General features: G+C 39.4%; 1 protein-coding gene across 1 annotated transcript in view; it reads right to left on the bottom strand.

Moving 5' to 3' along the window:
- Positions 1-745: 745 nt before the first annotated feature.
- LOC119417170 (calcitonin gene-related peptide type 1 receptor-like) overlaps positions 746-16,572 on the bottom strand; it is a 38,900-nt gene continuing 23,073 nt past the window's right edge. Inside the window, exons 2-13 of the mRNA XM_037684382.1 lie at positions 14,823-14,876; positions 14,548-14,719; positions 11,078-11,185; positions 10,846-10,958; positions 9,693-9,784; positions 9,396-9,525; positions 7,003-7,156; positions 6,143-6,203; positions 4,102-4,168; positions 3,378-3,596; positions 3,173-3,214; positions 746-1,117 (exon numbers count right to left, since the gene is read on the bottom strand). Of these exons, the coding sequence (XP_037540310.1) occupies positions 818-1,117; positions 3,173-3,214; positions 3,378-3,596; positions 4,102-4,168; positions 6,143-6,203; positions 7,003-7,156; positions 9,396-9,525; positions 9,693-9,784; positions 10,846-10,958; positions 11,078-11,185; positions 14,548-14,719; positions 14,823-14,876 (1,512 nt within the window). The 3' untranslated portion in view covers positions 746-817. The remainder of the gene's footprint in view (positions 1,118-3,172; positions 3,215-3,377; positions 3,597-4,101; positions 4,169-6,142; positions 6,204-7,002; positions 7,157-9,395; positions 9,526-9,692; positions 9,785-10,845; positions 10,959-11,077; positions 11,186-14,547; positions 14,720-14,822; positions 14,877-16,572) is intronic.

The raw sequence follows: 16,572 nt of genomic DNA, 5'->3' as shown, positions 1-16,572 counted from the left end.
ATTGGGGATTAATAGAGTACAAAAAAAAAGATGAATAAATAATGATACAATGGTTCACAAGGCTCCGTGTTAAATGGCTTATTAGCAATATTTGTCTTCAGCTCGTAACAGTCGATGTCACAGGTCTGTGAGTTTCATTTTGGGTTAGAAAGCTGAAAAGTTTGTGAACTATTGATCCAATCTCTCCAACTATACTGGGAGCTGAAGTCGGAATGGGACCAGCCTCCTTGTTACCTGGTTCCAGTACAAGTTTTAAGCCTCTCCACATTAACCAACACTGCCCTTGGTGTAAAAAATTAAAATAAAATAAAACATCTCAGATAATTATATTCAGGTGTTGATTTGATTTTCAGGATTGAAAGACTCTGTGTGCATGGGGAGTAGACGAGGCTTAAAGGCCCACATTTCTAATGCGCAGACTCCATTTCTGAAAATACACGGCAGCTCCAGTAAACTGAGTCCTGCTGGCTTCTGTTCCCAGAAAGTAGACACTAAAAATACACTAAAAAACGTGAATATTAAAAACAGTCATACTCGCTAAAACGAAGTGAAAACTCAGACTATTTAAGAGCCATGAAAAGTCACTTTTATAATCACTTTTTGTCAGTTTTTCTTGCAAAAACTTATAAGAGAAACATGACTTTATGATATTTTAGGCCTTCACTAAAGAGCATTTTCTTTCACTTTGACATGTGACTTTTTGTTCAATAATAATAAGCTTTTAATTGAAAGCTGAGGTCCGGGATAAAGAGCTATAGAAATACGTGTCCCCACGAGGATATATAAAAATGGATGTTTGTGTGTATTTGGGCCTAATTCAGATGTAAGTGGTCTCCATCATATTGGGAATGTCACCCTGCCCATTGGGGCACGCCTTGCTGGTATTTTCCTGCCCAGTTTTGTGCTGCATCGGGGATGTGAGGTGACTGGTTTCTTTTTGTTGGAGAGTGGACGCAGCGGAGGGATGCTCCAAGCTGACGGTGGCTCGGCTGGACTCCATGATGGACGAGTTGGTATGACAGCTGAAGTGGTTGTTGGTGATCGGTGTGTCTCCCCAGCCAGTTTTACCCCAGGCGGACTTCCACTGAACCCACTTCCTCTTGAGTGCTGTTTGTGCCTGAAAATCAGCAACAAGGACATTTTAAAATAGTTGTTGCAAAACCTACAAAACACCTTTTCAGTAGTTTTACTTCCTGAACTTGATGACATCACTATGAAACACATTTGCATTGTGCTGGGACTGGGATGAGATATGGCAATGGGGTGGTGGTGAGGAGGGGTGTCCTTAAAGATGGAGGTATTAAAATTGCAACAGAAGAAATGCATATCACCCTTTATTGCCAGAGGGTTTTTTTTTTTAAACTAAAATCACCTTATAATGAAAGAGGACATTCTAGTTATAGATGTTTTAGTAAAACCTTGTAAATGACATAATTCATGATCCTAATCAATATTGTTAAATCTTACTTGATCTGTTGGGGCTTGAAGTATGTGTTGAGGATGACAATCAGTCAGGGGCGATTCTAGAATTTGCCCTTTAGGGGCGCTCAGCCCCCAGTGCTGACAATGGCTCTTGGTTTGAACAACGCGGTGGCCATTGGCGTCAAAACAATTTGTAATGTGGGGGGACACTTTAGTGGGGAGTCTGGGGTTTCTGCCCAAGAAATTTTTGAATAAAGTAGATGCCATTTCCTGCACTCAGGGGTACAGTAGTCCCTCGTTTATCATGGGGGTTTTTGTGCTCAGTCCACCCGTGATATGTGAAAAACCGCAAAGTAGGAATAGTAGTACAAGTAGTAAGTAGTTGTTAATTTTAGTATCTTATATATAAATCCTTCCCACACTTGCAATATTCTTAACAGTGTTTCTAAACTCTAAATGCTCTAAAAGAGCACAGCATGTCCTAAAATCAGCTCTCTGCCACCTGCCAGCGCTCTCGGCCACGCCCACTGTTCTGCTGCAGCGCGGAGATCGACATGCTGTAGGAGGGAGCTTCTCCCTGCACATGTGGGCTGCACACAGGTGCAGCAGGTGCTAAATAATTTAAAATAATTTATTTTAAATTAAAAAATTCATGCCGATCTTGCGGCTCTTCCATCAATCAGCCAATTGTGTGTCGTGTCCAATCTTACTTTGAAAAACTGCGAAAGAGCGAGTCAGTCTGCGTCAGTCGAACCGTGAAGTAGCGAGGGACTACTGTATTTTAACAGGTTGCTTAACATCTAGTTTTACCCACATAAGTAAACACTTGATTCAACAGCTATTGTGGAGATAATGGCACAACAAGAAGTAGCCTGACCAACAGCTCTCCGTGTATGAATAAAGCACTCTCGGCTTCTCTCACACATCCTAACACCCCACTCCACCCTCGGTCGACAACTGTATTGCAGCGCATTACACAGACATGCTAGCTAAGATGCTACAGATGTAGCGCTCCATTTCTCTCATGCAACCTAACTCCCACCCCCCAGCTCCTGCAGGTAAGGGGCATTTCACTTCGGGACAATTGCTGACGAGCCTACCGGGTTGATTGGTGGCGTCGAGGATCTGACTCGTGCAAAAAAATATATTTTACTGGCCTGTTTAAGTGTAATAATGTGTCCATATTTATTTCAAATTTATTCAATATTTTGGTGAATTTAAGGGTTGAAAACTGAGTTTCCTTACAAAATCATAATTATGGTGTCTTAGTTTTTCAGGGGTGCTGAGTTAAAATTTAGGGGTGCTTGAGCACCCCCCAAAAAGAGGCTAAAATCGCCACTGCTATAGCCAGAGTTTTAGCTGAATATTCGTAAAATTGGTTGATTTAGTGTCATTTTTGTGTGCTAATGTCAATTAGCTGTGGCAGCCACTTGAAATAGGGTGACTGAAAAAGATAATCAGCTGAAGATGTACATTCAATAATTGATTTCTGAGAGTTTCATTAAAATATATCCAGTAGTTTATGAGATATTTTGCCAAAATTACAGAAAAACACACAAAGATCGTTGCCTTTGGCAGCAAGTGATGAAAACGACGTTGCAAAAGGTAAAGCACATTTTTAAACAAGTGTTTTTTATAAGCATTAGCAAAAACAGTGCACCTCCAACATAAAACGATAAAGCTGTAAATCTGCATTATATAAACACCTTAATGTAAAATTATGAGAAGTAGGTTTTGGAGTACAACATACCTCAGCGTTGCAGAAACAGAAAATAATTGCCACCAGGAGTCCCTACAAAGGAAGAGGCGTTAAATTAAACATTTGTAAAAGCAAAACATTTAATGGAAATGAATCTGCTTTACTTAAAAATACATGAAGCAGTGAAAGTGGTAGCGTCCGTATCCATTTGATGTGAAAAAAAGTCCAGTGAGTAACTTTTTATTCCTGCAGGTACCTGAAAGTTGGAGAAGAGGATTATGAAGAATTCGTAGACGGTCTGGCTGATGCGTCCCTCGGGTTTCCAGGGTAGGAGGATGAACGGCACCCCCAGCAGAGGGATCAGGATCAGGGTGGCTCTCACTGCCTTCATGTAGGCTGTGGACTCAGCACAGTGGGTCTCCCTCAGCTTGGTGATCAGAACCCGGACGATGTTGAGGAGAAAGAAAAGGTTCACCTGGACAGCCGAAGAGGATAAATGGTTTTATATAAAGTTTAGACGAATATAAAAATACAAAACACTACACATAAACCGACCTATGAGAAATTCTATGATGGCAATATGAGTAAATAGTACCAACAAACTGATGGCTGCACTAAAGTCATATATTTAAATCTCTCTCTCTCTCTCTATATATATATATATATATATATATATATATATATATATACATATATATATATATATGTGTGTGTGTAATTAATTTAATTTCTTCAGAACCTAAAAGCTCAGTTCCAGTTTAAGTCATTTACATTTCACAAACTAAAGTTAACATGAAAATTAATGCAAACAAAATATGTTCAATTTCACCGTATGCAAAGTTTGCTGCAATATTATTATAATTATTATAACTGTATCAACTGGATTCTTAGTTGTCTTTATGTTTGTTGCATCTTCAGTTTTAATTAAATACAAGCTGAACTGTTCTTTTTAAATAAAACACATATTTAATAAAACTTACCAGCAGTGCAACTTGGATGGGTCCGTGAATGATGTAGACGAGGTTTGTGTGTGAGCTGATCCAACACCTGAATGACACACAGACAAAGGTTTCAAAATATTTCCTTAAAGCTTTTGACGTTTCAGCATCATGGATCAACTCAACTGTTCTCTAAAATGAAATTCATCTTAAACGCTTTGGTAAAGTCTGTTAAAGCTGGCTAAACGTAACATGTCTTGCCTTCTTGTGGTTGATTCTGTCTAAAGCGTTTGGTTTTCTCTGCATACCGTTCCTTGTCACTCACAGTCGTGCACATGGTCTCAGGTTGGTTATCTCCAGCTGCACTAAATGGAGGCAACTTTTTCCAGATCAGGAGCCTTCATCACACAATCACCATCTTTGGACAAAACTAGTGAACTAGAAGGTTGCAGCTATAAATCTTGTGGGAATATTTTTGGGTTTCTGAAGCAGCTAAATGAGACGTTCAAGTTTGTGGAAGATTTCTGTCATACTGACTCTAAATTTTTAAATCAGACAAATGTGTCAATTTTACCCCATTTGAACTTCAACTTTTAATCATGACGGATTCACTACACCTCATAGAAGGAAAGCCAAAAGTCTTCCAGTCTTAACGTTTTGATTTGTAGTTCACAGATATTTTTTCAGTGGGCAGTTTTATAGCTTTGTTCACTTCAGGAAGACAGGAGTTAATAATCATCAGACGTTACTTTGTACCACTGACTTCTTTAAAATTATTTTTCCCAGCTGCATGATGAAGATTTAGAATTTTCTTTTGTCTTTGAATGCACCATCGTTTTTGTTTTTCATTTAAAATCACAGCAAACAAGCTAATGACAAATATGTTTTTATAGAGTTTCCACAAACACACCTAGGAGGATGATAATAAATGAAGAATTCCCACAAAGACCCAAGAATTCAAATGTTTCTAAAATTATACTTGAACAAAAAAATGCACACTAAGATTACTTAATAGGGCTGATCAGTATCATCCATCCATCCATCCATCCATCCATCCATCCATCCATCCATCCATCCATTATCTTCCTCTTGTTCTGAACTCAGGTCTTGGGGGCAGCATCTTGAGCAGGGAGCTCCAGACATCTCTTTCCACAGACTCCTCTTCCAGCTCTTCTGGGAGGACTCCAAGGCGTTCCTAGACCAAATAAGAGACGTAGTCTCTCCAGCATGTCCAGGGTCTTCTCTGGGGTCTCCTCGCAATCGGACATGCCCGAAGCACCTCCCTAGTGAGGCGCCCAGGGATCATCTTTACCAGATGCCCGAACCACCTCAAGTGGCTCCTCTCGATGTGGAGGAGCAGCGGTTCTTCTCAGAGTCTCTCTTGGATAACTGAACTTCTCACCCTATCTCTAAGGGAGAGTCCAGCCACCTTGCAGAGGAAACTCATTTCAACCGCCTGTATCCACAATCTTGTTTTTTCGGTCACTACCCAGAGCTCGTGACCATAGGTGAGGGTAGACATGTACCTGTAGACTGACTGGTAAACAGAGCGCTTTGCCTTACAGCTCAGCACCCTCTTCACCACAACGGACCAGCACAGAGCCCACAATACTGCAGACGCTGTACTAATCCGTCAATCTCACGCTCCATTCTTCCCTTACTCGTAAACAAAACCCCGAGATACTTGAACTCCTCCACTTGAGGCAGAACCTCACCATCGACCCGAAGACAGCAATCCACCCTTTTCCGACTGAGGACCATGGCCTCAGATTTGGAGGTGCTGATCCTCATCCCAGCCGCTTCACACTCAGCTGCAAACTGCTCCAGTGAGAGCTGGAGATCACAGCACAATGACGCCAACAATTTACTCAATCACGTGACAATTTCGAGTGGCCATTTAACCCAGCATGGATGTTTTTGAACTGTGGGAGGAAACCCACACTTACTGTCCACAGGGAGACCAAGTAAAGCAATGCTTAAAAGGACCAAAGAGGGAGGGAAACTATAAATCTCTTGCTGCAAGGCAACAGTAATAACAGTAGTAGTAAATGTTATTTATCATCTTTAAAAATACAGTTCTTACTTATCATTATAGAAGAGCCCACGAGCGACTGCATACGTTACGGCAGGGACGATGGGGAAACCTTTGAAGAGAAAGAAAACTGATCATGGCAACACCTGGCATACCTGTTCAAACCTTTGCAGAGAGCCACAGAGACAAAAAACTAAACAACCAGAACACATTTAGGTGTGTATAGCAACAGAGGTAACCACAAATCCTTCAGAATGAGGACACTTCAAAGGTCAATAATAAGCTTGTTACTTCTTTGACTTAATCAGACGGTTGTTTTGGCTCTACATAAAATTACACATCGACGGTTTCAGGCCATAATTTGTGAACATTTAAAACTTGTGACTTAAACCAGCTCACAGGTGAGTTTTAGTGATTTCAAAGGAGCAACATATAAGACACGCGTCATGTTATGTTCAGGGATACTTTAGTTAAAGCTATAAAAAACAAGAGCCTTTTGGAAGCATTGAATAATTTTAGTTTTGTTTTTGAATGTGGCTCCACAGAAAGCCTGGATGAGAGCTTTTTATGAAAAGCCCATTTATCAAAGGACATGAAGTTGTCAAGGGAACACCTTTGGGCTGAATTATGGAGAAAAAATGGAGCAAAATCAGGCTAAAATACAGTCACATGCTGCAAACGTGGATCATTTTAAACATTTAGATGTGTCATTAATAAAAAAAAAATGTGCTGAAATTTTGAAAACTAAAAGAATTCAATGTAATTTTGTGACTTTTAATGTGTGAATTTGCCATTTTGATTAAACTCTATTTTGTTTATTGTAAGAAACAGGATTTATAGCTCATTTTCATGCACTCAACATTTAGAGATGTGAAGACACCATTGAAGCGACTATAAAATATGTAATTTACCCCATCCCAGGATGTAGTACCAGAAGAGCTGCTGTTCCTCAACAAAGACAGCCACTATGATGAGCGTGTGGAGGTAGATGCCCTCACACAGCATCCAGAAATAGTTGGAGGTAGACGTATACTGAGTCAGAACAGACAGAATCTTGCAGCTTACCTGAAGGTGAAAATCATAAGAAGAGAGAAGGGATTAAAGCAATAGACTTGCTTTTTGTGCAAATGAAGTATAAACTTAGAGAGCTGAAAAACAGTAAAATTTAGCTGAAGAAGCTGAAACTGAGTAAAAGTTAAAACAAGTTGAACAGAGGCTAAAATGAGCGGAAGGCAAGCTAAAACTAAAACCAGACAAGTAGCGAAAAAGTAAAAGCAGCAGAAAAGTAACTAAAGTTAACAAAACAGATGCTAAAATTAATTAAAGTAGTCAAACTCATGCCTGAACTAAAATTGGCTAAACGTTAGCTATAAGATGAGAAAAATAAATGCTAATATTCCCAAAACTTTAGCTAAAAGAGGTTGTTTTTTTTTTTCTTTTTTCGGCTGCTTCCTTCTTCAGGGGTTGCCACAGCAAACTAAATCGCACGAAGACTTGGCAATTATTTTTATGCCGGATGCTCTTCCTGATGCAACCACAGATCACCGAGCTACCACAGCCCTCTGTGTGGAGCAGAGAGCTGCTATCTAGGACGTCTGGGGGAGCAGATGGTGAGGGTTAAGGGCCTTGCTCAAGGGCCCAGAGTGGGGCAAATAAGGGTGGAGGCAGGTGTGGGAGCTTCACCTCCCACCCACATGTTGACGTCAGTACAAGGAGTTGAACTGGTGATCTTCCGATCACAGGTCCACCTTCTCTAACCGCTGTGCCACTCCCTTAAAAGAGGCTAACATGATAGCACTAAAAGTAAAATGAGTAAAGCAGCAGCTAAACTGACCAAACAAATAAATAAACTAAACATAACAAGAGTAGCAGAATTGAATCTAAAAGTAGCAAAACGAACAAAAAAAGCTAAAAGAGACCTAAGAAGATAATATAGAAGAACTTTGCTGCATCAGATTTCAAGAAGAACAATATTTTTGAGGGAATTGAATGTACCTCGGTAGTTCTAAGGTGTTTTATTAAAAAAATAAATAAATAAAAAGAAGTTGTAATTAGGCATGTCGCGATAAACAATAAATCAGTTTATCAGTCAATGGGGGAGTGGTGGCGCAGAGGTTAGAGAAGGTGGGCCTGTGATCGGAAGATCGCCGGTTCAAGCCCCAGTACCAACAACATAAAAAATGTGGGTGGGGTAGGTGAAGCACCCACACCCACACCCACGAGCAAGGCCCTTAACCCCCATCTGCTCCGCAAACAGGTCTCTCTTGAAAATGAGTTATTGTGGCTCAATGAGACTACCTGTATAAATAAAGGGTAAATGAAAAAAAAATTTAAAAATCGCACGATAAATGAAAATTATCAACCTCATTTTCATTTATCGGCTTTATCGTTTCTTTGTCTCTCTCTTTCTACCGAAGACAATGGATGACAAAAAGCTCGACTCCCGTGCTCATCACTGACCCCTCCCTTTCTCTTTAAAATCCATTTTAACCATCCAACATCGCGTTTTTGGATCGTTAAAAGCAGCTAAGCTGAGAAGCTAAGCTACGAGCTAAGCTAACAGGCCGAGCTCGGGAAAAAAACTTCCATCTTGTCCAAGTTCCAAAATTCACGGTTGAAACCCGTGCTTTCATGTAAAACATTGTTTTTCTCTACAAAAACAAGTTGAGAACTTGTTTACTGATTTTTTTAATTAAAAGTTTTGTGTGAAAAATGCTATGCTAAAGAGCTCAAACCACACTGAGCGTCCGCCATTTTGAGAACTGAAAAAAAGGAGAGACAGCCCATGTTACGTCAAGAGGCCTCCCTCCCATTTTTCTTAAAGAGACACGCTGCTCACTCCCTCACTATCCATCCTTGGGATCAAACAGTCTTATACTGCCATCCAGTGGTCAAAAAAGGTACTACACTCAAAACAAATTAACCACAATTTCTTCTTAAATTTGACAATAATTACTAATTATTGTCAAATTTCAAACAATATTATCGTTTATCACAATAATTTCTGAGACAATTAATCGCCCAGCAAAATTTGTTATCGTGACAGGCCTAGTCGTAGTTCACTATTCCCAGGCAAACTGTTTTGCTGTCTGAATGAATAAAGTAGTACAAAGTATGTGGAAATAGTTTGACTGAAAACAACCAGTAGAGGCTATGAACAGGAAAACTAAAGTAAATGCTGATTCAGCATTCACACAGTTACTGTAGTTACAGTCTGAGTATGGCAAAGCAAAAATCTATGAAAGGTTTTGCCTTAAGGAGACCAGTAAACTATAATGAAAACACGCAGAACACAAAGGCTCACAGGGTTGCTGGAACTTATGGTTTTGTTGTTGGCCACAGTGACTGAAAGCCACATTATGGTGACGATAGAGTTCAAGATGAAGGACAGGAACGTGTTCTTGTGGAGGGAGATCCTCTGGCAGCTAAGACTGCTGTAACACACAGACATAAATAAATATACATCAGCAGGCATCAATTTAACTCCGGACTGTTTGAATATCAGCTGCCTTTAGCTGCTTTAAAGTATTTACATAAATGTTTTCTGAAAATGTATACCTAAATATTGTTGCATACGCTGAGAAATTCTCTCTTGACTCACTTTAGAAAAGAAAAGATGATCAGACTGATGATCAAGGAGATAATAGAAAGACCATGACCCACCAACGCCAGGTAGTAGATACTCAATGCAAACTGCAGGAAAAAAACATATCTTTGATTATGATAAATAAAAATATCCTCTGCTATTGGTCATTTTGGGCGGCACGGTGGTGCAGTTGATACATCTGTTGTCTCTTAGTTAAAAGATGGCCGGTACAAATTCCAGCTGGGAACCTTTCTGGGTGGAGTTTGCATGTTCTCTCTGTGCATACGTGGGTTTTCTCCGGGTACTCCAGTTTCCTCCCACAAACCAAAAACATGCACGTTAGGCTGATTGGTAACTCTAAATTGTCCCTAGGTGTGAGTGAGAGAGTGAATGGGTGTTTGTCTCGTTTGTCTCTATGTGTCCCTGTTATGGACTGAACCGTCTCGGGGGTCCCCTGCCTCTCCCACAGTGACTGCTGGATTTGGGCACCAGTGACCCCCATGACCCGAAAAAGAAGAAATGTGTAAAGATGGATGGATATTGTTCATTTTATCTATTTAACTAAACATTAAAGGGATAGAAAAGCTCAGCAGAAGCAGAAAACGTAAAAACAATACAAAGTATTTTGTCTCTAAATGTAGATGAACTGAAAATATATTCATTAGACCAACTCTATTTTGCACCCTATTCAAAAAAAAAAAAAACAGCAAAGGCTAATCAAGTCCTGCAAACTGAAGTCACGTAGCTTTTTTCCTGCAGGGATTTCGGGGAATACTAAGTTTAACAAAGCAGGGATGAACAAGCTTGTTAGCTCTAGTTTACCTTCTCTGGTGCTGACTGAAGTTTTTTGTGTATAATAAAGTCGGGACTCAGGTTAGACTGTTACGCTCAACTGCTCAAACTCATTTCACGTTTCAGTATCACATGTCAGCATGTTATAAAACCCTGTTAGGTTCTGACCTGAAGCTGCATCACATTGTTTTAAAAAAAATGAACTCATTGTTGAATTTCTTGCTGCCAAATTTTTCTTGAGGATAGTAAAAGTAAATCAGGAGTGAGCAAAATGAAATTAAGTCGAAACAGCCAAACTAACAGAAAACACAAAACAATTTCAGATGTGAGACGTTAAAACCGAGAGCGACAGTAGTTTGACAGCACGACATTCTACCTTGAGTTTGTCTTTTGTGTGGGCCTGACACAGCGTGTAATTACTCCAGACTCTGTTGCTCTCTGGATGGTGGAACCACTGGCCATCAGGGTTACACACTTTGGTCACTTTTTCTGTTAAAATATATACATCACACGCTTGGCAAACGAAAAGCGCACAGCACTGCGAGTGTTAGCTACATTAAAATAGGCTTTTTTTTTGTAAATGTGTGTTTGTAAAATTCGAGCCTCACCACCGGGGTCGAAATCGACAAAGTATGTAGGACACATCTGCAGCGCAGTCCCCGGTGCTGAGTCTCCCCAACACAACCAGCCGTCCCACGTACGGTTACAGTAAGGACCTACAGAGGACATGACATTTAATTTCAGTTCAATTCAGTTTATTTATAAAGCGCCAAGTCACAACAGAAGTTGTCTCAGAGCGCTGAACAGAAATATTCACATACGTACAAAAGCCAATTAGTAAAAATTTATCTAAGGAAGGAAGCCAGCAGACGTGTTGAAGCTTCACTTTGTCGAAGTCTCCCATCCTGAGCAAGCACAAAGGCAACAGTGGAAAAGAAAAACTCCCTTTTAACAGGAAGAAACCTCCAGCAGAGCCAGACTCAGGACGAGCAGCCATCTGCTGCGACTGGGTGGGGTTTGAGAGGAACAGGAAGGAGAAACAAACGAACACAGAAGGGCAGGTCCAGGTGTAGGTGCAGGTGAACCCCTGTTGGAAGAAATACAAAAACGCATGTTAAGGATAGAAAAAATTACAAATGCAAAACAGGTAGAGTGGAGCGTTAAAGACAGCAGAAGAGTGGGGAAATGGGATCAGTTTGTCCTCCAGCAGTCCAAGCCTATAGCAGCATAACTAAGGGATAGCTGAGGAAACCCAAGCCAACCCTAAGGATTTATCAAAAAGCAAAGTCTTAAGCCTAATCTTAAAAGTAGACCGTGTGTCAGCCTCATGGACAGAAGCTGGAAGTTGATTCCACAAGAGACGAGCCTAATAACTGAAAGATCTGCCTCCCATTCTGCTTTTGGAAACTCCAGGAACCACAAGTAAACCTGCAGTTGGAGAATTAAATGCTTTGTTGGGTAAATATGTAGCAATAGGATCTATAATATAAGATGGAGCTAGGTTGTTGAGGGCTTTGTATGTTAGATGTAAGATTTATGGGGGTGGAGGTGTAATCATTCCTACTGGAAACTATAACGTAAAAAAATGCACAGAGACGTTTTTGATTAAGAGAATTTGTAATGCGCCATCTCCATTGTACTGTAAGCACTTGAATATGTGCTTTGGATGACTCTCAGCTACTACCACATTGAATTGTAGCTCAATATGTGTGAAATCACCTGAGGTATAGTTATTTCTCTTTAGTTTTAGTTCAGTTATCTCTGACGACCATCTTAAATTGGATGGACTCCAAAGTTGTAGTTGCACAACTAAGACTGACTTTCTGATGGTTCCACTGAAATCTGTCTAGTGGTTTATGAAATATTTTGCTAACAGACAAACAAGCCATCATTTAATACCAAAGCTTTAAGCGAAGGTCTTGCAAAATGTTTTGAGCTGAGGCTCAGCTCTGCCAACTTTCATCATGAAAAATGATCTTAGTTTAAAAATTAAGCATCAACACCAGCGCTTAATATTCATTTACTACTGGACTCGTTTCTTTGTTGCGTCCATAAAAAGCAAGAAAGTGAGAAAACGCTGAAGAGGAAGTCAATCTGAAAGACAGGAAACTCGCCCTTTGTCTCTTTCTCAGTGCACTCTACTCCCATCCATTGCCTTTGAAATGTTATTTTGTGCAGCATTTCCCAGCATGCCGCTGTGCGGGACGGGGTACCGGCAGGTTTCCGTCCATTGTTGATAAATTCTGTTAGAGCAAGCCATAGTGAGATGCAGTTTATTTAAATATAACTCACCATTGTTTAATGGATAATTTAAATTAGTAATCCTGTCAAATTTAGAGTTGGCTGCCTGTTTTGATAAGGCTGTTTGTGAATGCTGATCTTGATAACGGCTCTACGGCAAAACATTTTTTAATTTAATAACATTTTTCAAAGAAACCAACTGGCCTTGCAGCGTTTTCTGAAAGTAAGGTGGAAGGAAGATGTAGTCTTATTCGTGTGAACAAAATATCTCATGCATCAGTGGACAAATTTCATTGAAGTGCTCACAACAGACTGCCATTCAGACTGCAGGTTTACTCGCGGTTCCTAGAGTTTCCAAAAGCAAAATGGGAAGCAGCACTTTCAGTTCTCAGGCTCCTCTCATGTGGAACCAAATTCCAGTTTCTGTCCATGAGATTGACACATTGTCCAGTTTTAAAACTTGACTCAAGTCTTTCATTTTTGATAAATCCTATAGTTAGGGTCGGCTTGGGTTTCCTGAGGGTTTCTCTTAGTTATGCTGCTATAGGCTTATACCACTGGATGACAAATTGACCTCATTTCATCAAATGAATAGTTATTAATGAATACAAATGAATAATTTGTATTTGTAATTGTTTCTATCTCAAAGTGTTTTTCTTTTGATCTTTCCTATAGTGAGGACCTGCTCACCTCCACTCTGGACCTGCCACTCTGTGTCTGTTTCTCCTTCCTGTCCTCTCAAATCTAACTGGTCGAAGCAGATGGCCACTTGTCCTGAGCCTGGTTCTGCTGGAGGTTTCTTCCTGTTAAAAGGGAGTTTTTCCTTTCCACCATTGCCGTTGTGCTTGCTCAGGATGAGAGACTGTGATGAGATGAAGACTCAACGCTTCTGCTGATCTCCTCCCTTCCTTAGATGGATAACTTTACTAACTGGCATTTACAATGTATGTGAATGTTTTTGTCCAGTGCCCTGAGATAAATTCTCTTGAGACTTGGCGCTATATAAATAAACTGAATTGAATTCGCAATAAAATCACTGCATGAGCTACTAAAACTTTTTTTTTTGTCAAGTCAATTTCAGATGGCCTCCACAATTACTGCTAATCAACACTAGTAAAGACAAAAACGGGCATAACTGAGTCAAATGTACAACTACCGAGCTCAAATTTGTTGTGGTAGTAGTTGAGCATCACCTCTAATACTTACCTTGAGAAATTGACTGACTGCACAAGATCTGTTTTTAAAAATTTGCTATTGTCCTTTTCACGGACACCAAGGACAAATAAAAGTCGATTAGATGTAAAAGAAATTATATACAATGCATCGTAAAATATGAGTATGCCCATTTTTATCCATAAAATGCTCAATGAACTATTAGACAACACAACTGTTTGTCAGCTAACTATCTCATAAACAAGGTATCATTGGATGTAAATCTCCAACTCATTAACGTTTAGAGTAAACTACATTCAAGATGGCAGCCACCGCTAATCGACCTTAGCAAGCACAAAAAATGGCTAAAACTCAATTAATTTTACAGATATATATAAAATTTGGTGTGGTAGTAGCTGAGTGCCATTCTCAACACACAATTCAAGCTCTAACAGATATTGTACGAGATCGCCTGTAACATTATTTGTTAAAGTTTGACCAAAACAGCTAAAACTCAGTCCTCTCTCATCACAAGATGATCTTAGACTTGAACTTTGGCATGAAAGGCAGCAAGTGATACGCATTCCTTTAAGGAATAAGCGTTTAATTGGTTCATTTCAAAGGAGCCTGTCATGCTTGTGAAAAAGTAACATTTTGAAGTACATTACATATCTAATATTCTCACCTTCTTCTGTTCGAGGTGGATCTGTGATCATCCTCAGGTAGCACTCAAACTGGGCCGCCAAGATCTGACGTCTTGCGTCCCTCGGTAGTCCGGATATATCGCTGAAGTTCTCCTGCATCTCCTCCATCGTTTCTACCGTTGCCAACAACTCTACATCCTCAGACTGGGAAACCTGGAGAGAGAACGTTCATTACGCCGCACTGCCACAAAGTCCTACGAGCTATTCGAGGCGCATTATCCTCTTGAAAGGAAACATCATTTTAAGCTGTACTCACCTCTGCACCCAGTGCCAAGGATACCATTAGCGAGAGCGTGAGGCTCCTCCACATCTTTAAAAGTGAGACACAGCTTCTTTAAAACCACTTCACGCAGGAATGTTTTCCAACAAAGGGTAAGAACACAAAATACACATCACTAGGTTGTGCTAAAACATTAAATGTAAAGTATTTTTACATGTAATGTTGCAACCCAACTTCAGACACTGCTGGTTTTATGATAACACTGGGTTAAGTTTATTTACATTATGTGTATTTTCTCAGCTATGAGGACAGGAAGTTCACGCTCCAGCAGTCATTCCTCTCCGCTGACCACTCAGGGTCGCAGGAACAGATGTGTGTTTATTATTATTTTAGGCTAAAAGGCCAGCAAATTCTCTCGGAGGTTTCATGGTTAACGAGTTGGCCAGTGACACAGCAGTCTCCGAAATGTACATGCATCATAAGAGAAATAGCATTTTCTGTGAAAATGAAAAGTGCATGATGAGTGCGCAATGAGTTTGCTGAAATATGTTGAAGAATGAAATGTTAAGTGAATTATTTACATTAAAACAAGCCGAACATAAGCTGAAATCAGCAAAAACAATAGTTAAAGCTATAATTATGTATGTCAATATACATGTATGTATATGTGTATGTTTGAATGCACATATAAAGATTAATCATGAATGTAGTACTACCACCTTGGTGCAAGTGAATATTGTCTATTTCCAAATTTGTGTATTCTGATTCTTTTTTTTAAATTATTTCATGAATTAATCAGTCTATCTATCTATCTATCTATCTATCTATCTATCTATCTATCTATCTATCTATCTATCTATCTATCTATCTATCTATCTATCTAAAAATTTTGCTAAAAACAAGTATTAGCTAAATCATTGCTAACTGCTACAATTAGTACAACTTTGTCTAAAAGCTAGGATCAACAAAATTATAAATAAATGCTACATTTAGTAAAACTGTAGCTAAAAGCTAAACTTAGCCAAATTAAAGCTAAAAGCTAAACTTAGCATAAGCTTAGGTGAAGGCAAAAGATAACTACATTTTAAGTAAAAGCAAATTGTAGCAAAACAGTAAATAAAAACTGAATGTAACAGTTAACTAATATGTCTTCTAGTTTGTTTAAACATAATTTCTATGTGCAGGTAAACCATGTCTCAGTGTTGTGAGAGCTGAAGTTATGTTTATTAGTAACTACTATTACTTTAAAGGGCACATGCTTCTATGCTCATCCATGCTCCGATCAAGGCAGATCATGGAGTGCTTCACTCTGCAACTGAATGTGTTTGGATTGTGGGAGGAAACATGGCATTACAAATAATATTTGATTTTCCTCTGAAATCATGCTCGAGTTTCTCCAGTCTAAGTGTGACACTCAGTAACACCAAACATTATGATCTGCAGTCCCATTCATCAAGAACCCAACAATGAAAGCAGTCCTGTCTGTTATGAGCACCAATTGTTAGCTCATTAGAGACTCCAGACACAACATTGTCACACATTGTGTCGTGTTGGCAGCCCATGGTGTGTTGTCACCCATAAATATTGCATACAGTGGTGCTTGAAAGTTTGTGAACCCTTTAGAGTTTTCTATACAGTAGTCCCTCGTTTATCACGGGAGATCCATACCCTGAAGTGAAAAAGTGCGAAGTAGGGATAGTAATAAAAGTAGTAAGTAGTAGTTTATGTTTATATATATAGAGAAAAACAATAAAAGTAGTAAGTAGTAGTTTATGTTTATATATAT

The sequence above is a fragment of the Nematolebias whitei genome, chromosome 11 (genome assembly GCF_014905685.2).
Source record: "Nematolebias whitei isolate Nwh7 chromosome 11, NemWhi1, whole genome shotgun sequence".
Classification (NCBI taxonomy): domain Eukaryota; kingdom Metazoa; phylum Chordata; class Actinopteri; order Cyprinodontiformes; family Rivulidae; genus Nematolebias; species Nematolebias whitei.
Note: the sequence above shows the minus strand (reverse complement) of the source record. Positions and strands in the feature narration are given on the sequence as shown.